We start from the raw sequence: 19,257 nt of genomic DNA, 5'->3' as shown, positions 1-19,257 counted from the left end.
AAACTCCACGCGCCACTGGTCCTCCGTGTCACCAGGTGCCTGGGCTTGTCAGGGAATTTCCGCTGTGGAAACAGCGTCAACGGTGTTCGAGGCTGGGAAAAGGCTCCTGGATAAATCAGGGAATGTTGGTGACCGGCCAGCCCCTCTTCCCAGGAAACTCCCACAGACAGAGACTCTCACACCTGCATCTTCAGCTCTCAGCAGGAAATTATTTTTAAAAAACTGTATAGAAATCATCACTCTCCATGATTCTTTGCTTCCAGAGCCCACCATTGGCTCCACAATCCCACTCCCATCTCCGGAATCAGCGGAACCTCTGCTCCTCCCACACATATCGCTTCCCTGCTGGAACTTTGCGGAAGAATAGGCTGTTCCCTCGGCTCATGTTGCCCTAGAAAGGGAAAACGACCATGGAGAGGCCACAAAAGGTCCAGGGTGGCCTCTCCAAACCCCATGGGGCTCCCACCTGGTTCCTCTCTGTGTCCCGGTGTATGCCAGTGCATCCCAGCTTCAGCACTTACCTCCCTGTGCAGCTGGCTCCAGCAATCCAGCCAGGAGGAGTAGGTGGGTGCATAGGGAAGGAGACCCCCGGCCAACCTGGGGAAGGGAGGAAAGACCCAGCGGGAATTATTTCCACAGGGAATTATTCCCACCCAGAAATGACCCATTCCCTCTGTAGCTCCACACTGGGTTGAACCCCAAAAGAACCCTCTCCCACTTTAAGCAAGGAAGGATCAACCCTGTGGAGCGCTGGAAGCACCTTTCCACCTGGGAATTTCGGTAAAGTGGTTCCAGGAGCTGATCCGGGGCAGAGGGACGCGGGTGCCAGTGGGACTAGGGACTCACCCGCAGTTGTTCACGGCCATCAGGTTGGAGACCAGGACGAAGGGGTAGGTCAGCATGCTGGCAAAGAACTGCAGGAAAAGCGGGGATTGGTGGGATGTTCCCTCTTCCCTCCACATCGGGAGAACCCCTTGGAGTTTCACCCCGGGGAGGGAGCCCACTCCTGCCACCTCCACAGGGTCACACGTGTCCTCCACGGAGCATCCCTTGGCCTGTGGGCTAATCCAGCTGATCCCAGACTGGCTCCATCCCCACCCTGGCAGGCTCAGGATTCCGGGAACACACCGCTCCCTAGGGAAAGGATCCACCTCCTGCCCGTGCCCGTACTCACCCCAGTGACCGCCTGGGAGTAGCTCTTCATCTCAGTCATGGTGGAGACCTGAGGGAGGAGCAACAGCACCTGAATCCCCCCAAAATGGGATTGTGGCTCCCAGAATACCCCTGGAGCTGCCCCCCGTCAGCTCCTGGCACTCTGGATCGCGGAGCGGAGCCTACCCCGTTCTCCAGCGCGTACGTGTTGATGAGGTAGGCCAGCATGTTGCACAGCCACAGGGACAGGATGTCCCCGAGGAGCCGCGGGATGAGGCCGCTGCAAGGGAAGAAACAGTGGGAATGTTGGCTGAGGGTTGGGATCCAACTGTGCCGAGAGCTGGGAACAGCTGGCTTGGGACAGGGGGCGGCTGTTCCCACAGCAGCCGGGTGATGGGGGAACAACCATCCCTGAGAGCGGGAATGCTCAGGTGGGTTCTGGAGCTGCTGGAGGGATCCAAGATACTCCCGAGAAGGCTTTGGGACCTTCCCACTGATGTCACCCCCGCCGTGCCGCTCCCTGCCTTCCCGGCACTCACGCGAAGAATCCCAGGATTCCCTCTTCCCGGTAGATTGTGGTGAAGGCGCTTAGTGTCCCACTGGGATAGCGAGGAAGAGGAGGGATAACGTCAGGGCGATCCCAGGACCCCAGGCCTCCCGGAGCACCCAGAGCCCCCGGGCCATACCTGTACTTGGTCTCACGGCCGATGAACTGCACCATGCAGCGCAGGGTGATCACTGCGGGGACACGGGAGCGACACGGGAGTGACACGGGAGCGACACGGGAGCGACAGGAGGCACCTGGCACTGCGCCCCCCGGTCCCTTGGGATGGGGATTCACCTACCGTGGAAGGGGTGGGTGATGACGGTGGCAGCAGAGCGGGCGACCATCTCCCGGGATGTCTGGGAACAAAGGGAGCGTCACCAGGAGGGGACAGGGATGTGACATCCCACTGCCTTCCTCCTCCTCCTCCTCCTCCTCACCTCCTTGAGCACCTGCTCCAGTGAGGACACTGGCTCCTTCTTGCTGGCTCCAGGCTGGAGGGGGAAGGAGGAGTCAGGTGGGAACGCTGTTCCCAGGGTGGGGGTGGAAGCTCCTGGCCCACTGGAGCGCTCCGGATGCAGGGCTGGGGCCTGGAGCCTCCAAATCCAGGGGTCGTGGGGAGGAAGGAGAGAGGGAAGAGAAAGGAGGGAAGGAGGGGAGGAGGAAGAAAGAACGGAGGGAAACAAAGGGGAAAAAAGGAGGGAAAGCATGGAGAAGGAAAAACGGACAGAAGAACAGAATGAAGGAAAGAGGGAAGGAGAAAGAGAGAAGAGGAGAAGGGAAAAACAAGGAGAAAAAGAAGAAAGGAATGAGGGAAAGAAGAAGAGAAAGAAAGAAGAAGGGAGGAATAGAAGAACAGAGAAATAGAGAGAGAAAGGAGGAGAGGGAAGGGAAGGGAAGGGAAGGGAAGGGAAGGGAAGGGAAGGGAAGGGAAGGGAAGGGAAGGGAAGGGAAGGGAAGGGAAGGGAAGGGAAGGGAAGGGAAGGGAAGGGAAGGGAAGGGAAGGGAAGGGAAGGGTTCCCCGTGGGAAGCATCTCTGCACCCACCTCAGCCTGCTCGACCTCCTGGTACCGCTGTGGAGCAAAGGGCAGGGTCAGCGCAGGGTCAGCACTGTGCGGGGAGCCAGGGGGCCCCGGTGTGCCCCTGTCCCGGCGGCAGAACCCCCGGTCCCCGCAGCGCCCCGGGCCCGGCGCCCCGCCCGTGCCGGTACCTGCAGCACTTTGCTGTGCACCACGGTGCCGATGGCGCTGGAGCAGAGGCGGGGGGCGAGGCCTTTAAAGAGTCCTGCTCTCCCGTCCACCTTTACGATGTGCTTGGCTGGGGACAGCGGGGACCGTCAGCCCCGGGGGGACCCCACGGCGGCACCGGGACGGCGCCGGGGCGGCCCCACCAAGGCGGACTCACCGTAAGAGAAGAGGCCGGGCAGTTGGTATACCTGGCGGCCGAAGATGTTCCTCCCCAGGGTGGGCGGCAGCGGCTCGTAGCCCACCTGCAGCGGGAACGGGCAGGCTGTACCCCCCACGTGACCGATACCGGGCCCGGTACCCCCTCTCAACCCCGCTACTCCCGCCCTTACCTGTACCAGCACCTTCACGTACATGAGCGGCTGCGAGAGCACGGTGAGCCCCGAGCCCAGCAGCACCTGCGAAGCCGCGTCTGCCATGGTGCCGCCCCGGCGTCACGGCACAGAAGGACACGGCCACGGCCGCCGCCGCTTCCGCTTCCGCCTCCCCGGTACTTCCGGCGCCGCCGTGACGCGATTCCGGCCGCTGGGGGGCGCCCTGGGAGCGCAGCGGCTGCCGTGGAAACGGCCGGCGGCGCCGCGGGGGCGTTGCCATGGCAACGGGGCCTGCGGGACTGGGGGCACCCCCGGGGCCTGTGGGGACACCGTGCTACAGGGGGGACAGCGTGGTGACAGGGCTGAGGAGTCACCTGGGTGGCAGAGCTAGCGACACCACATCCCCTAGAGCCCAAGGTGACACCATGGTGGTAGGGCTGAGGTGACACCAGGCAACAGAGGTGACACCATGGTGGCAGGGCCCAAGGTAGCACCACAGGCATAGGCTGACATCATGGTGGCTCGAGGTTGGGTGCCAGCGAGACTCTGGCCAGGCTCGGGGACAAGAGGACCCCTGAGGGGACATCACAATGCGAACAGGCAGCACCAGGCACAGACATGGAGGTGGCAGCATCTTTACTGCCGAGCGCAGGCGCAGCAGCGTGAGGCCACTGCACGGACAGTGAGGGGACGTGCCCTGGGCCTGGGCCTGTGCCCGCCCCGCTGCCAGGATGGTCCCAGGATCGCTCCCATGGCTGGATCCTGTGAAGAGTCACTGGTGGCACCACGGTGGCAGGGGCTCAGTGGTGGCTTGCGGTGTGTCACAGCACTTGTGCCACTGTCCAGCTGATGCCTTCTCCTGGTGGCACAGTGGCCATTCCCTGCTTCAGGTACCCTGGGAAGGGCCACTCCAGAGTCAGCTCCAGGCATCCTTCCTGCAACGGCACGGAGGCCATTCCCTGTTCCAGCTGCCCTGGGAAAGGTGACACTGGAGCTGGCTCTGGGCTTCTCTCCAGCACTAACACCTCCACTCTGGACACCAGGAAGAACTGGATGCCTGCGGGTCCCGGCCTGGGGGGCACAGGAGAGGCGTCAGACCCTCTTGAGGGGTAGGACAGCACTGGGGACAAGTGTCCCTGCAGGACTGTCCCCTTGGGGCCTGGATGGACTGTGGTGGCTCCAGGCTCACCGGGATGCTTGTGTGGCTCCGGTTTGTTCGGCGCAGGACATTCCTTGCTCTCCGTCTCTGCAGCTGCTTCTTCCTGCGTGGCTCCATCTGTGCCAAGTGGTAAAAGAGTCACTGGCACATCTGCACCCTCTGTCACCATGTTCCAGCCTGGCTCTGCGTCCCTGCCAGCTCAAAATCAGTGGCACATGGAGACTCACTGGTTGGTCAGGGCTGTGGAAGTCATCTGGGATCCCGTCAGACACGGAGCTGTCGGAGCCACTGGTGCTGCAGGGGGAAAGAACCTTCTGCAGGTCCCCGTGGCACCACGGGGTGACATGAGGTGACAGGGGATGACATACCTGGACTCAAGCTCTGAGGGGGACACATCGCTCCAGCTGCCTCCAGAGCCTGGCTCACGACCCATCTGCCGCCGCAGCAGCGCATCCGCCTCCACCAGGCACTGCTGGAGCTGTGGGACAGTGCCAGTGTCAGGGTGTCATCATGGTCCCACGGCACCAGGGCACCCTGAGCCAAGTCCAAGCCCACCTTGGCGGGCGCAGGGTCGCAGAAGTCGAGCAGGGTGTCACAGAGGAGGCGGCCCAGTGACTCAAGGTCCTCCACACTAAAGTGGGAGCTCCTCCCACCTGGAAGGGACAGGGAAAAGGAAACAAGGGCAGGTCCCCAACCCAGGACCACCCCGCTGGCACCGTCCCCATGGCTGTGGCAGCCCCTCACCCAGCGTGGAGCCACTGAAGGCCACCTCTAGGGTGTAGCTGTGGGAGACGCCCAGGCGCCACATGGAGACCCGGCCTGTCCCCTCTTTGCTCTTCTGCACCTGGTACTTGCAGCTGGAGAAGGAGAACTGGGGGCCCACAGGGTCAGAGGGGTCCCAACCCCACAGGGACAGCTCGGGAAGCAGCACAGTGCCTGCATTCCCGCAGTCAACACATGGCTCTGAGGCACCCATGTCCTACCTTGTCGGGGGCGTTTTTGCTCAGCATCAGGGGAAACACGCGCTGGTGCAGCCGTGTCCCGGTGCCATTCCCGCCGGCATCGCAGCCGTACATGAAAACGTTGTTCTTCCGGCTGTGCCCGTGGAAGTCGCAGTACAGCACCACCTCCCGCTCCGCCAGCACCCTGCACACATCAGGATATGGCCACCAGCACCACCTCAGGAGTGGCCCTGTCCCACCGGCTCCCCACGCCTACCTCACCTCTGGACCATGGCCCGCAGGTGCCACACGCCGGGAAAGGAGCCGGGAAGCGTCTTCCCATAGGCCCTGTTGGGATCCCGTCCCGCCAGGGAGCAGCGGGAGTTGCCCACCACCACCCCGTCAGGGTTGAGCATCGGCACCACCTTGAAGACGAAGAGGCGGCGCAGGAGCTGCGCGTCCTCGTGGGTGCTCAGCAGGAAATCGAGGAATCCCCTCATGGCCCAGGAGCCGCCGCTCTCGCCGGGGTGCACGCGGGCGCTCGCCACCACCGCCCGCTTGCCGGCCGCGCCGCCCGGGCTGGTGATGGTCAGCAGGTAGACGGTGTTGCCGGCCAGGCTGCGGCACAGCGCCCGCACCGTGCAGTACCGTGAGCGCGCCGGGTCGGCTGCCAGCGCGCGCAGGTAGCGCTGCAGGTCCGAATAGGTGTAAGGGTAGCAGGAGGCAAAGAAGCACGTGTCGGCGTCGTGCGGGAAGCGCACGGTCCAGCTGAGCCGGAACATTGGCGGCTCCCCTGCACTGCGGGAGTAGCGGACGTCGGTCCCGACCCGGCGCCAGCCTATGCCACGGCTCTGGGCATCCCGCTGGGAGTAGAGCAGTGGCTGCAGGCCCTGGCCGTAGAGGCTCTTGGGCTTGGCCATGTTGGCGATGGTGAAGCGGTAGAGTGGCTCCTGCCGTGTGTTTTGGACACGGAAGTAGAACCACTGCGTGTGTTTGGCCGTGTACAGGTCTGGCCGCAGCATCAGCACGTACTCGTAGGGACCCCTGTGCAGAGGGAAGGGCGGTGCTCCGGATCCAGGCTGACACAAGAGGCCCCACGCCCCCCGGCCTCTCTCTTACACCTTGACGGCCTTCTGGAGATTCCCACTCTCAAAGCGGGACTCGAAGAGCAGCGTGGTGTCCTGGGGACCCTCCAAAGGGGCTGCTGGTGAGGAGAGTGGCCCTGGGGCTCCCCCGACCCGCGCACAGGTAAAGCAGGATCCTTGGAGCACTGTGGGGGGAGCAGGGACAGCGATGGGGGTCTGGGGAGAGTGGATGCACTTAGGGGTGCTGCCCACGCTCCATTACCTGGGCTGGAGTGGTAGACAACAGTGCCTTGCTCCTCACCGAGGGTGTACAGGGCCTGCTCTGGGCCCATGGGTGGGCAGAAGGGCTCTGGTTTGGGTGGGACCCACTCTGGGAGAGGGGAGGACACAGAGACAAACACCATATGCACAACAGGGGACTGGCACAGGGGCGAGGTGGGGGGACAGTTGGAGCATCCCCTCACCGATGTGCTCTATCGTCTCCTGGATGACTTCACACTCCACAGGCCAGCGGGGAGCGGGGAGGAAGAATGGAGCCTGTGGTTCTCCTGGAGACCTCCAGGGCTGCGTAAAGGGGGCTAGTCTGCCCCGGTGGAGCGTCCGCACCACCCTGGGGGCTGCAAGAGCACCGGGAAGGGCTGGGGGTCTCCAGTGTGGTTGGGGTAGGGGCAGCCCCCAAAACCAAGGCAGGGACAGGCCCTCCCACCACACTTGCTGTGCTGGGAGGACGCTGTGCTGGGGGGCTGTGAGGGGCTGCAGGGTCTCACTCACGGTTTGGCTCATGCCCAGGACCTCGTTGCCAGGTGGGGCCGGTGTTGCCCATGGTGGATGCCTTGGGATGCTGCCCAGAGGGTTTCCCCGGGGACATGGCAGTCTCTTCCCTGCCCGTCTTCTCGTCTTGGGGAGAACAGCTCTGCAGCCTGGGGGCAGGAGGGGACACAGCCCAGGGACAGGAGGGCACCGCAGCCAGGACTCACCTCGGAAGTAGCCATAGAAGCGCAGGTGGGTGCGGATGAAGCTGTCATAGGGCTTCAGGACCCGTCCCCCAACAAACCCTGCCGAAGCCCCCTCCCCTCCCTGGGCAGCACGGCGCCCTGCGGGCTCCATGGCTGTGAGAGCCCTGGGAGACCCGGAACAGCAGTGGCAGTGTCAGGGCTGGGCTGGCACTTGGTTGCTGAGCTACAGGGAGGAATGGGGCGGTCCTGGAGCAGAGCTGAGAAAGGATCCAGAGGGATTTTACAGTCATTATGGTTGGAAAAGACCTCCAGGATCATTGAGCCGAACCTGTGATCAATCCCCACCTTGTCACCCAGACCTGAGCACTGGGTGCCACGTCCAGTCATTCTTTGGACAGCTCCAGGGCTGGGGACTTGACCACCTTTCTGAGCAGCCCCTTCTGATACCTGACACCACTTTCTATGAAGAAATTCCTCCCCTTGTCCAATCTCAACTTCCCCTGGCAGAGCTTGAGGCTGTTTTCTCTTTTCCTGTCATTTGTTCCCTGGCAGCAGAGCCTGGCACACCCCCTGGCTGCACCCTTCTTGTCAGGGAGTTGTGGGGAGCCAGAGGGTCCCTCCAAGCCTCCTTCACTCTAGGCTGAGCCCCTGCAGCTCCTCCTGGTGCTCCAGACCCTTCTTCTGGCTCCATTCCCTTCTTTGGACAGCCCCTCTTGCCATGAGGGCTACAGATTTGTCCCCAGGGCTGGAGGGGGCCCAGCAGCATCAGAACAGGGGACAGCCCAGCTGCCATCAGCCTTTTGTCCACCTGGGCTCAGTTCAGCTGCTCTCACCAGCACCCCCAGGGCCTTTCCCACCTTTCCAGCCTCTCTTCCCCCAGCCTGGAGCATTCAACAGGGTTTATGTGACCCAAGTGTAGGACTTGGCACTTGGTCTTTACCCTCGGCCCTTCAATCCAGCCTGCCCAGTTTTCTCTGCAGAGCTTTCCTGCCTCCACAATCCACATGCCCACCCAACTCGTAATCGTGGATTACAGGGATCTGTTGTGATCCCCATCCCCATCTACCACCTGCCCTCAGCAGAATCAATGAGATGGCACTTCCCAAATTGCTACGATTTATTGGACAATGGTCAAAGGAACTGTACATCTGTAAAAAACAAAACAAAACAAAAAAACCCCAAGAGGTGGGCACGGCACTGCATGCCTCATGTGCTCGAGGCTGTTTTCCTCCGTTTCAGCCGTGATCGCCAGTCCTCTGGCAGTGCCTCAAAGTTGGCGTTCCTCTCAGCCATGCCACTGCAGGGATAAAGCAGGATGTCAGCACCCAGCTGGCCCTCTCATGGATCCCCCACCCTTACAAAGCACCAGGAAATGTCCTGGTGCCAGCCCTCGGGGTCTGTACCTCATCAGCTGCTGCTGCTTCCATTCCTCGATGCGCCGCTGGGCTGTGGTTTCCCGGTCCTCCTCACTGGAGCTGGAATTCTCCTCCTCATCCAGCTCCCGCTGGATACTTTGCCACTTCTTCACCAGCGATGGCATCTTTGTCTTGCCCTTCTTGCCCTGTGCCACAAAAATAACAGCGGTGAGCGCGTCTGGAAAGGGAGGAGGGAAGGAATGGTGCCGGTGTGAGGCCACCACCCACCTGGCCTACCTTGTCCTTGCGCCCCTTCCTTGGCTTCTCCTTCTCTGGAGGTGGCGGCGCCTTGGGGGTGGGCGGCGGGGGAGTCTGTGGGGGTGGCGGGGGCGGCAGCTGCTCAGCTGCAGTGCCCGTGGCTGGCAGGGCTCCCCGTGCCGGTGCCGGCTGCGCGGTGGCCGTGGCGGCCAGGCTGACGGGCACAGCGCACTCCGAGTATCCCATCATGGAAGGTGCAGCAGGTCCTGTCACACCCAGGTAGCTGGACTGCAGCCCCAGCGCCGTGGGCTGAGGGCCGGCGTGGCCTGGAGCCATGCGGAGGTTGGGGCGTGCCTGGATCTCGCTCTGGAGACGCTGGCGTGGCCTTAGGGAGGCCAAGGGCACGGCTGATGGCTGGTACTTGCCCGTGGCCATCAGGGGCTGGCTGTAGATGACGGGGCAGCTGCCAATGGTGGCCGTCCGCTGCATCAGCCCTGGGCTCATCTCCACTGCTTTCCTCTTCTGTGGCTTGGCCGAGAGCAGCGGGGATGGGCTTGGATCAACAGTAGCCTAGAAGAGAGTGCTGAGGTGAGTGTTGAGCCAGGAGCACCATTACACACTCATTTCCCAGTCTCACACTCTGGAATCAGTGGAGCCCTGGCTCCACTGCTTACCTGGCTGTTGCTGGCAGCAGGGCGCACCAGGGACTTCAGGGGAGCATCTTCTTCTGTTCCTGGGGCAGGCGGCTCCTCACCTCCCTCATCTTCCATCTCCACTTCCTGGATCTCCCCATCTTCTCCGGGGGGTGGGGGTGGCGGTGGAGGTGGCGGGGGCGAGTCTGGGGGGGGTGGAGGTGGCGGAGGCATTTCCAAAGGCAAGGGAGGTTGGAGGACTGGGACGGAGGACTGAAGCAGAGTCCAAAACGGAGTGAGCGGCATGAGAGACGTAGCAGGAACTTGGCCTGAGAAGGATTCTTTACAAAGGGAGCCTGAAGAACACACATTGACACAGGCTTGAATGCCCAGCCTACGGTCTGTACCACCTGCTCCTGCCCGTGGTCCCACCTGTGGACTGCCCTGCCCTGCATCCCCTGCTCTGGGGCCAGGACCCCCAGTGCCAGCGAGGCGTACCTGCGGGGCGCTCGGCGGGCCCCTCGGCGTGCTCTCCTTTGTCTTTGGGAGGTGGCTTTGGAGGACTGTCGGGTTTTCTGTCGGCAGCGCCTCGCTGTCCCTCCTCTTCGTCCTCCCCGTCGGGGAACTCCCATTGCGACTCTCCCGAGCGCTCGTTAACATAGAAATAGCGTCTATGCTCCCTAGATCACAAGAAAGAGAAGGAGGCTTCAGCTTCCCTTCTCCGCCCCTGACACTCCGAGGCGGGCCTGCCCACGACAGCGGTGCGCTCTCGCAGGGGAGACCCTCGTGCAGCAGGGCTGCCGCTCTCCCACACACAACAAACAACTTTGAGGACAGAGGCAGGAGAGGCCCGAGCCGACTCGCTCAAAGCTATTTGCTATCGCTGGCTGCGGGAACTTCGCCCTGAGGCCCCCCCACTCCGAGGGAGAGGAGGGCCAGGAACGCTGGCAACGTCTCGCTAACATTGGGACTTTCAGCACGGCCTTGGCTGAAAGTCGCCCTCCGAGAAGAGGCACAGGGGAACAGCCCAATGGAGGGAAGCGGCTGCCCCCCTACCCCATGGTGCGCAGTTTTTTATGATACTCTTGGTGTCAAACACACAGTGAATGCTAGAGAGAGGGAGCGGATCTGGGAGCTGAAAAACAAAAGAGCAAAGATTTCAAACAAAGGAAAATTAATCAAGAAAGCCAAATAGACAAAGAAATGTTTGGGTCTGACCTGCTGGCAGGAGACAGAAATCTTGTTCTTCGTTCCGTCGGTGAGTTGAAGTTTGTCCTTTGGAAGAGCTGTTGGTCAGAAGAGTTGATCCAGAGATCCTGCAAAGTTCACAGAGCTCTCGCATGCGCGACCCCCCAGGCCCGCCCCTCACAGTGCTGGACACTCGCGAGAGGGACAACCAGCTCTGTCCATCAGGGAATCAGCTCCGTCGCAAAGCACTCCATCTGGATCCTCCAGTTTGGTGGCTGGCCCAAACTCTGCGAGTGCCGGACGTTTCTCTGCCTGCCCAGCACTAACAGAAGCCGCTCTCAGTCTGCCAGAGGGACGGCGCCAGCGTCGTCAGGTGGTTGATGGTCACAAATCATGTCTGAGATGTCAGAGATGAAAGGTGAGAAAGGAGGAGAGCGCGTACCTGTCCCAGTGGCAGGACCAGCCTTTAGGGGTGGCGTTTATTTCGTATTGTTTAAGCTGTTCGGCTGCGTCTTGGAGTTTGCGTTTGAGGTAGTTTCCATTGAGAGCACCTTCTCGCCAGTCTGCAATGCGGGTCTAGAGGGCAAGAACCGGGGGAAGCCGGTGAGGTGGGCTGCCAGTGGCCCTGGGGGGGACGGGACTCGAGGATCGGGAGGCTCCCTTCCAGCACGGGACGCGGGGGGCCAGGAGGAGGACACCCCGCCTCCGCGCCAAGCCATGCTCTCCCCCCGCCGTGGAAGGGAGGGCCCTGCGCGGCGAGGCGCCACGAGGCTCACGCAGCACCGGCGCTCGGACGGCGGATTGCATCCGATCCGCTCCGGAACACGAGGCCGGAGCGAGGGGCGAAGGCTCGGTTACCTCTGTCTGCAACAGCAACATGTGGAAGTTGGAGATAGATTGTCTGTTGATGCCCAGGAACTCCAATTTACTAGTCAGAGTATTTGCCAGCTCTCCAATCTGAAACTGCCAGGAGAAAGGGCAGAGTCAAGAGCTGCCCTCTGGGAGCAGCATCGGGTGGCTACAGCCCAGCGGCTCTCAGGAAACACCGCTCGGGACCACCCACGGGCCCTCAGCCTGGAGGGACCGGGACATGCCACCCTGGCCCTGTGTGCCTGTCACCCCTCTGTTAAATCCCACTACATCCTGCGCCCCAGGGACGGGGCAGTGTGGGTGGCTGGGTGACAGCTCCTCCACGGACTGCACGTGACTCTGTGTGGAAGGACAGCACAGGCTCAGGTAGCTCCGGTACTTTGAAGTTACAGCAGAACCATTGCCACGGCAGATATCTAAGAATGTTTCCCAAATAAATGGGCCAGGATGTTATTCTAGGTTCTGTAAATAATTGCTTTCCAGAGGAACTAGCTGGAAAGCACCAGCAAGGGATAACAGCTCTGGATTTACTCCAGAGCAAAGGCAGCAGCTACATCAAAACTCAGGTCAGCTCATGGCAGCCATGGCTACTCAACCCCAGCGTCCCATGGGAGTGAAACCTCCAATGTGGGGACATGGGGATCCCTGCATCCACCTCCCTGACTGGAGGCACTGCATGGAAGCAGCCACAAGCCAGAAAGGAATCCAGAACAGGAATATCTACAAGTGGCATCACCACTGCTTTAAGGAGGGCTCTAAAAATGTCTATTTTTAACTTCATTCCTCGAAGAGGCTTTGGAATGTCCACCAAAGCCACCAAGGAAGCATCCGTCTCTAGAGAGGGGATGGGCCAGAAAAGCAAGCATATGAATTTCCATGTTAATGTGTCTCTGGAGAAGACAGGGAACATCCCGGAGCAGAGGGTGACTTGGGAGAGGTGGCCCCGGCGCAGCTCCTGTAACCAGGGAGATCCCAACCTGATGAGCAAATGGTACTGGTTACCCAGGGAGCCGGCATTCCTCCAACAGCTCTAAGGGAATCCTGCATGGAAAAGCACCACATGGTCTGTCACAGAGCCCACTGGGACCAGAAGGAGGGTGGGGACTGCAGAGGGGACCAGCAAGTCCAGCCCTGCTACAGGCTTTTATTCTTCTTATCTAAATAAATCAATTTAAAAATCAGGTCTCAAATGGATGCTGCACTGAGGAAGGCTCAGTTTTGGTCTGGGAATGTTACATTTCAAAATCCTTTAAGCAGTCGTTTTATGAGGGAGATATGAGATTTTTCACAAAGACAAAAGGACCTTCCCTTTCACACCAGAAAAATTATTTAAGTGGTGGGAAATGAGGACAGGGATGGGCAACTCTCACTGCAGGTTCCACCCAGGCTCCACCAAAAGCCGGTGATTCCCCATCTGCCACAGGGAGATGACAACATTTCCCAGCGTCACAGAGTAACTCCAGAGCCAAATTTTATGCTGCAGGAGATCTCAGGGTAACAAGTGACATGCGGACTGAAGGACAAATGGGAAATATCTCCCCTACTGCTCTGTCATACTGCCCTAGAGCCTGGAGCTTTGCTATGGATCAGGGAATTGATCCAGTGCAGCCAAAGGAGCAAACCAAGGCTCAGAGAAGAGCAATGAGCAGGATGCTGCAGAAATCCCCAGGGCTTCCCCAGCTTGTATCTAAAAGTAATGCCGGGCGAAGGGCAGAGCGGTACCGTCAGCCTCAAGAAACGGAGAGATTACGGACGAGGAGTCTTCAGCCTGGAAACGGGACGACTGACCGGGCCAGAGACTGGAATATTGTTATTGGTGAAAACAAAGTCAAGATCAAACTGGTTGTCCTCTGCCACAACAACACCCAGGGCTCAGTCTCTGCCTCCCCACACCCTCCTTTCATCCAAGCTTTTGCTGCTGAATCCTACTGGAGACAGGATATTGTCCCAGCCCTGCAGAGCCCTTCCTTCACAAGCTGTTCCCACAGCCACACCAGGATCTGAGCTTTAAAAGCTTCAAGTGGTCCAAATCCAGACCCCAAAGCTCTGGTGTCCCCAGGGAAGAGGTGGCTGGGGGAGCCAGCATGTCCCTTGTTCCTGCTGGCAGCTGGAGCACCCATCACATCCCTCATCTCACGGACATGCACATCTACCTCTCCATACCTTTAGATCCTGCTCCTCCTCTTCCACTTTTGGAGCCCCTTGTGATTTGGCTTTTTCCTGGGGCTCTTCAGATTCTGCCTCTTTGTCTGAGCTTGCATCAGTTGCTTCTGTGCTTGGGGCTGCAGGAGAAGGAATGACAGGTCAGTCCTTGTCCCACCACCACCCTGGCAGTGCCAGCAGCTGGCTGGACACTGTGCCTGGAACCAAAGCCAGTGTGGGCAACAGTGGAGAAAGAGATAGGATCCACCAGAGACAGTGACAAGAGCCTGAAATTTAAAAGGAGAGATGGTCACTGCTCTGTGTTTTGGTGGAGGGGATCCTTCCAGAAGGATAACATGGGAAGGGGAGTATTGGAGCTGCTATAGTGCAAAGCAGCAATGAGGCAAAGGCATGGAAAATTGGGCATCAGGAAACCAGGAAGAGACTAACTCCCAAAATCTGTCAATAACAGGTACTAGGTATTAAATAAGTTAATGATGAAAGACTGAAGAGGTCCCCAAAAGCTGCCGATACCAGAAGGTTTTGCTTTCAGATGACTAATTCACTGTCAAAGCCATCAATTCCAAAGAAGGAAGTTTGTGACAGAGTCCCACAAGCCTCTGGGGAGAAACCCCAATTCTCAGCATATCTTGGTGCTGTAAGGCAGGACACTTCTCTAAACCACCCTCCAGCAGCAGGGCGCTCAACTTAAACAGGTTATTTTGGAGTGATAGCTTGTTGTTCCCTAGGTTAAGGTGGAATCTGATGCTACTGGGAAGAGCTGGTTTCAGGGTTATTTGGAAAGCCCTCTGGCAAAACCATTAATTTTCCTATGCAAAAATTACTGATTACATCACTGATTTAATGCCAGAGCTGTCACCCAGTTCATGCCCCTGCCTGAAGCAGAGGTGCCTCAGGGCCACAAGAACCCTGGGATAGGGCATGCACCAACTCCCACTCCAGCAGGACACAGCCTGCTCTAGGCACTTTTGTATCAGTTTTTCCTTGGAAAAGCAGTTTCATTCAGCTTTCTGTGCTGCAGGCACACAGATCTTGTTCTGGGAAGGGACTGGCACATCCAAAGAAAAGGAGACACAGGGGGGACCTTCTTGCTCCCCAAAATGCCCTGAGAGGAGGGTGGAGTCAGGCTCTGCTCCCAGTGAACAAGAGACAAGATAAGAAGAAACAGCCTTAAGTTGTGTCAACGGAGGTTTAAGTAGGATATTGGGGGAAATTTCTTAATGGAAAGAGCTGTCCAGCCCTTGCACATGCTGCCCAGGGATGTGGTAGAGTCCCTATCCCTGGAGGGATTAAAAAACCATGTGGATGTGGCATCTGGGGACAAGAGTTAGTGCTGGCCTTGACAGTGCTGGGGGAACAGCTGGACTCCATGACCTCAGAGGGCATTTCCAACTTGAACAACTCCATAATTCTACAATCTGGGAGTCCCAGAGCTGTTGGGCACAGAGTGTTCCTTAAAATGCTACAGCTGGTACATTTTGGGAAGCACAACTCTGGTGGATCCAACTGGAACATGAGGGGTAGTTGTGTATGACTGATATATCCACACACACCCTTAGGTGAACCAGCCCCACAGAAACAGGGGCTGCCTTGCCACACGGGCTGGAGTTACATTCCCTACACATTGAGTGTGGGGTCCTGGAGTGGCTCCAGGGACACTGCAGCTGTCTGGAATTTAGTACCAGGCAGCTCAAAAACTGAACTTTAGAAGTGGAGGGTGAGAGCACCCAGTGTGCCAGAGGCTGGATTTGTGATATTGGGAGGAACAGGAAGGCAACAGGCTGTGAGGCAGCTATTATCTACGTCCTGTCTCCCAAGGAACCACTGAATACAGCACTCTTCTCCTTATGTGGGTAATTAGGATAGGGAGACTGGGGCAGAGGAGCAGCTTATCCCAGTGAGGCTGGGCTGTGACAGAGCCACCTGGCACACGTACCTCAGGGCCCTTCCCGGCACTGCTCTGTGCGTCTTCTCTGTGGGGAAAGGAGAGCCCCTGCTCCTCCCTCCAAAGGAAGCCTTTCCAATTACCTGCTTCTCCTGCTTCTGGGCTCTCCCGGCCCGTTTTGCTGGAGCCTCGACTGGCGGACTCAGGGCTGGCGGCTCCCACAAAGAGTTTCCATTTGCCTCGCTTGGAGGCCAGCCTGCGGGACGCATCCTGCGAGGCCGACTGGCTCCCATCGGAGAGCGGGCTGGAGCCCGAAATGCTGCCATCGCCTTCCTCCAAGGCACGCAGCTCTGCCTGCCGAGACACGACATCCCAGTTTATTCCCAGCAATACCATGGCTGCCACGTGTGGCCCTGTTTCCAGGACAAACATCTCCCATTACCTTTTTCCTCTCCAGCACCATCTCCAGCTCAAGTGTGTCCTGCTCCTCCTCCTCCTCCGCACTCTCCCCTGACTGCACCACACTGCACAGATCCTCCTGCCCTGTGTCTTCCAGGGGATCCCTGCTGGGCTCTGGCTCTTCTGGGACAGCCGGCGCCTCTTCCGCTTTTGCCTCCTCTTCCAGAGGCGGCTCAACCTCCTCTTTGCAGATCACTTTCCTCCTCCAGCGCTCCTCTTCCTCCTTCACCACGTCGGGCACAAGTGGGGCCAGGAGGGCTGCAGCCACTCCCTTCCTCTCTTCCTCACTGTTGGACAGAGCCTGCACTCCTTCATTCACTTCCTGTGGGATGAGTTCCGTGTGAGCCTTCTGGCAGCTTCCTGGGAAAGAGCCCATGCTGCCAGGCCCCTCCTAGGGCTGTGGATGGAGCAGAGCATCCCAGCTGCTTCCAAGGAAACCCAAGGAGGTGCCTGCAAGCCCCATGGCAGCCAGAACCCACATGACTGACCTTCTTCACCTCCCGCTTGCTGAGGCTGGTCCCACGGCCAGCACTGCCTGGGGTCCCCTTCTCCTGAGGGAATGGCTCCGTGGCTGCCACGAAGCTGCCATTGGTGCCTGCCACGGTGCTGCTGAGGAAGAGGAGAGGGAATGAAGGGCGGGACTGGGACAACACCCCACAGGCAACATCCTGGAGGTCTTGCCCACCTGTGCTGGTAGTGCTGCAGGCCCTGGACCTGCGTCGCCAAGTACTGCGGCAGCTCCCAGGTCACCTCGTTGCTCTGGGTGTTCCAATAGTAGTAGCAGCCGGTGTTCTCATCCCACACTTCCTGCCAATCGCCCATCTCCAGCTCTCCCACTGCCGGCGGGACAAGGACAGCCTGTCACTCCCCTCTCCCCAGTGACAACTGTCAGCACCCCCTTTGGAGAGAGGAATGGCACTCACCTCCGGCCAGCGAGCACTGGGTGTCATACTGCCACTCCGGGGCCGGCGCCGAGCCCGTGCCATTGGCTGTGCCCGACGATGCGCCTGTGCCCGAATCCTTCGGCTCCGGGCGGGGAGGCGTGGGAGGTGGCACGGAGGAGGAGGAAGAGGAGGCAGCAGTGGGCTCAGCAGGCTGCGCTGGGGCCGTGATGGCATCGATCTCCTGAAAAACAGCATCCCACCATGAGCTTCAAACCCCAAGCCAAATCAAAGCACATACTGACGAGGACAATGCCTTGGACTATGAAATTCCCCTCCTCCTGCCATCCCTCCCCTCCCTTTGTCCTCGCCCGAGTGGCACTCACAGCCAGGAAGTTTGCCAGGGTGCTGTCGATGTCAGCAGAACTGCTGCCGTTGGCATCCATGGAACGGGCCGGCTTCTCCAGGGTCTCACCCTCCTCATCATCGCTGTCGGCGTAGGCACCCAGCAGGCACAAACCTCCTGGAAAAGGGAGAGTGAATCCTCAGGGGAATCCTCCTGCTGCCACAGGGCATTGGATCCCACCCCCACCTGTTTTCCAGGTGCCACTGTCATCCATCCCAGGGGGAACAGCCCCTGTACAAGTGCCAGGGACAGCCTGGGGGGAATGAAGAGCCAGTAATGAAATGCATTTAAGAATGAGCAACCGCCTCTTGGGAAATAACAGCACGATTAAAATAATCAACACGGAAACAACTCCAGTTCCAAAGTGAATCACTTAGGAAAGGGTTAACTCTCTTCCCTTAAAAATAATAGTTAAACGTGGTTAATTACCCTGCGTTAAAAATACTGGGTTATGGAGAGGGAAACAAACACAGTCCACAAAAAAACCCTACATTTAGCACAAAACCCACCACACTTAGTTTTTGGAGGTGCTGCGTGTGGGTTTTCTGGTTCTTTTTGGAACCTCAGAGCCCCACACTTTTAGGACCAAAACCCCATACATACTACCACAAAAAAAAAAAAAAAAAAAAAAAAAAAAAAAAAAAAAAAAAAAAAAAAAAATCACACAAAGGACCAAACTCCTACACTTAGGACACCCAAGCCTCCACATCTAGTATGAAAAAGGCCTAAACTTAGGACAAAACACCGCTTTTAGGACCAAACTCCCCACATTTTGAAGTTTTGGACACAAAAAAGTTTTATCTGAGAATCAACCACCCCCAAAATAAAAGACAAAAAGCCCCATTTATAACCACAACGCCAACATCTTTTTTATCCTTATTGTGCATCAGGGGCCGCAAGCACCCCTAAATCCTGAAATTCTCCCCCTAGTTTTTTTAGGGGGGACGTAATCCCGCGTCTCATCCCAGAGCGCTCCCTTACCTGTGGCCTTGACCGCGGCGGGAGCGGGAGGCGGCGGATTCGGCGGGTTGCGGGGCGGCTCCGCCACCGTCTCGGGCTCATCTGCGGGACAGAAGCGCCAATTACGCGGTGGCTCAGGCTGGGGGGATCGCGGGGGAGAGCGGATCGGGACCACCCGGTGCCGCCAGGCCGCGCTAGGCCGCACTAGGCCGCGCCCCGCTAACAAAGCGACCCGCTTCCACCCGCTTTCTTCGCCTTACCCGGTTCGGAACCCGAGTCGCCCCCCTCGCCCGCGGGTCCTGCCGCCTCGTCGCGGCGCGGCGCGGGCGGGGAGAGCTGCAGGATGGGCCGGCGCCCGGGCGCGGTCCGCGCCTTCTTCCCCATGGCGGCGGCGGCGGCGGCTGCGTCTCGGGGCTGTGGCCGCGCGCGCCGCGCGCAGGGGGGCGGGGTGCTTACGTCATCAAGGGGCGGAGCCTGCGTGAGACGCGCCCCCAGGAGCGGGACTGCGGGCGCGCGCTCCCTACGGATGGGGACGAGCCAGAGGTTACGGCTCCATCCGGACCTGCGGCTCCGTCCTGCCCTATAGCATAGTCCTGCCCCTTGTTCCTAGAGCCCCCGTCCTACCCCAGAGCCCCGTCCTGCCCTCCAGGGTTGTGGTTCCATATTATCCTACGGCACAACCCTATAGTTCTTCCTGGGGGGCTACAGCCCCTTATTATCCTATACCCCCTTCCCTTGAACCTCCCTTGAGCTGTATCCGCTGGGGATATAGCTCCACCCTTCCCCGGGGCCCTACAGCTCCATC

At 59.3% G+C, this 19,257-nt stretch overlaps 3 protein-coding genes across 6 annotated transcripts; all 3 read right to left on the bottom strand.

Annotated features, from left to right (window-relative positions):
- Positions 1–189: 189 nt before the first annotated feature.
- MTCH2 (mitochondrial carrier 2) lies at positions 190–3,432 on the bottom strand. Its single transcript, XM_053946513.1, has 13 exons — positions 3,273–3,432; positions 3,101–3,185; positions 2,907–3,013; positions 2,743–2,769; positions 2,137–2,190; positions 1,998–2,055; positions 1,839–1,890; positions 1,692–1,751; positions 1,339–1,432; positions 1,175–1,222; positions 847–914; positions 522–597; positions 190–391 (listed from the first exon to the last, which is right to left on the bottom strand). Exons 1-13 carry the CDS (start codon positions 3,357–3,359, stop codon positions 305–307), a joined length of 903 nt encoding a protein of 300 aa, XP_053802488.1. The 5' UTR covers positions 3,360–3,432; the 3' UTR covers positions 190–304.
- Positions 3,425–8,399, bottom strand: AGBL2 (AGBL carboxypeptidase 2). Its single transcript, XM_053946514.1, has 13 exons — positions 7,417–8,399; positions 7,211–7,336; positions 6,904–7,056; positions 6,702–6,809; positions 6,474–6,624; positions 5,637–6,398; positions 5,397–5,559; positions 5,158–5,284; positions 4,969–5,066; positions 4,782–4,891; positions 4,641–4,707; positions 4,444–4,530; positions 3,425–4,325 (listed from the first exon to the last, which is right to left on the bottom strand). Exons 1-13 carry the CDS (start codon positions 7,544–7,546, stop codon positions 3,891–3,893), a joined length of 2,517 nt encoding a protein of 838 aa, XP_053802489.1. The 5' UTR covers positions 7,547–8,399; the 3' UTR covers positions 3,425–3,890.
- A 95-nt stretch (positions 8,400–8,494) lies between these two features.
- On the bottom strand, positions 8,495–18,857 carry FNBP4 (formin binding protein 4). Of its 4 annotated transcripts, XM_053946510.1 has the most exons (17): positions 18,713–18,857; positions 18,474–18,554; positions 17,473–17,609; positions 17,129–17,330; positions 16,891–17,041; positions 16,694–16,811; positions 16,189–16,527; positions 15,890–16,100; positions 15,277–15,294; positions 13,862–13,980; positions 11,687–11,791; positions 11,271–11,404; positions 10,139–10,320; positions 9,683–9,996; positions 9,048–9,578; positions 8,799–8,956; positions 8,495–8,692 (listed from the first exon to the last, which is right to left on the bottom strand). In XM_053946510.1, exons 1-17 carry the CDS (start codon positions 18,834–18,836, stop codon positions 8,602–8,604), a joined length of 3,015 nt encoding a protein of 1,004 aa, XP_053802485.1. In that variant the 5' UTR covers positions 18,837–18,857; the 3' UTR covers positions 8,495–8,601. The 4 variants fall into 4 exon arrangements, with proteins under 4 accessions (XP_053802485.1, XP_053802481.1, XP_053802484.1 ...); XM_053946506.1 differs by lacking the exon at positions 15,277–15,294 and having other exon boundaries at positions 9,039–9,578; positions 16,694–16,814; XM_053946509.1 differs by lacking the exon at positions 15,277–15,294 and having other exon boundaries at positions 16,694–16,814.
- Positions 18,858–19,257: the final 400 nt, after the last annotated feature.

This window comes from Vidua chalybeata, chromosome 6 (genome assembly GCF_026979565.1).
Source record: "Vidua chalybeata isolate OUT-0048 chromosome 6, bVidCha1 merged haplotype, whole genome shotgun sequence".
NCBI classification, from domain to species: Eukaryota; Metazoa; Chordata; class Aves; order Passeriformes; family Viduidae; genus Vidua; species Vidua chalybeata.
This window is presented reverse-complemented; position numbering and strand designations above follow the sequence as displayed.

Bases quoted from the DNA above. Each gene is read 5' to 3' on its own strand.
- MTCH2 (XM_053946513.1), bottom strand. From the start codon at position 3,359: ATGGCAGACGCGGCTTCGCAGGTGCTGCTGGGCTCGGGGCTCACCGTG. The intron at 2,191-2,742 runs GTGGGTGCAGAG...TTCCCCCTCCAG, and splicing joins AGGAGGTCGAGCAGGCTGAG to CCTGGAGCCAGCAAGAAGGA. The intron at 392-521 runs GTAAGTGCTGAA...TTCCCTTTCTAG, and splicing joins GGAGCCAGCTGCACAGGGAG to GGCAACATGAGCCGAGGGAA.
- AGBL2 (XM_053946514.1), bottom strand. From the start codon at position 7,546: ATGGAGCCCGCAGGGCGCCGTGCTGCCCAGGGAGGGGAGGGGGCTTCG. The intron at 6,399-6,473 runs GTAAGAGAGAGG...CCCTCTGCACAG, and splicing joins CTCCAGAAGGCCGTCAAGGT to GGGTCCCTACGAGTACGTGC. The intron at 5,067-5,157 runs GTGAGGGGCTGC...TGTCCCTTCCAG, and splicing joins CTTCAGTGGCTCCACGCTGG to GTGGGAGGAGCTCCCACTTT.
- FNBP4 (XM_053946510.1), bottom strand. From the start codon at position 18,836: ATGGGGAAGAAGGCGCGGACCGCGCCCGGGCGCCGGCCCATCCTGCAG. The intron at 17,042-17,128 runs GTGAGTGCCATT...TCCCGCCGGCAG, and splicing joins CCAGTGCTCGCTGGCCGGAG to TGGGAGAGCTGGAGATGGGC. The intron at 8,693-8,798 runs GTACAGACCCCG...TTATCCCTGCAG, and splicing joins AAGCAGCAGCAGCTGATGAG to TGGCATGGCTGAGAGGAACG.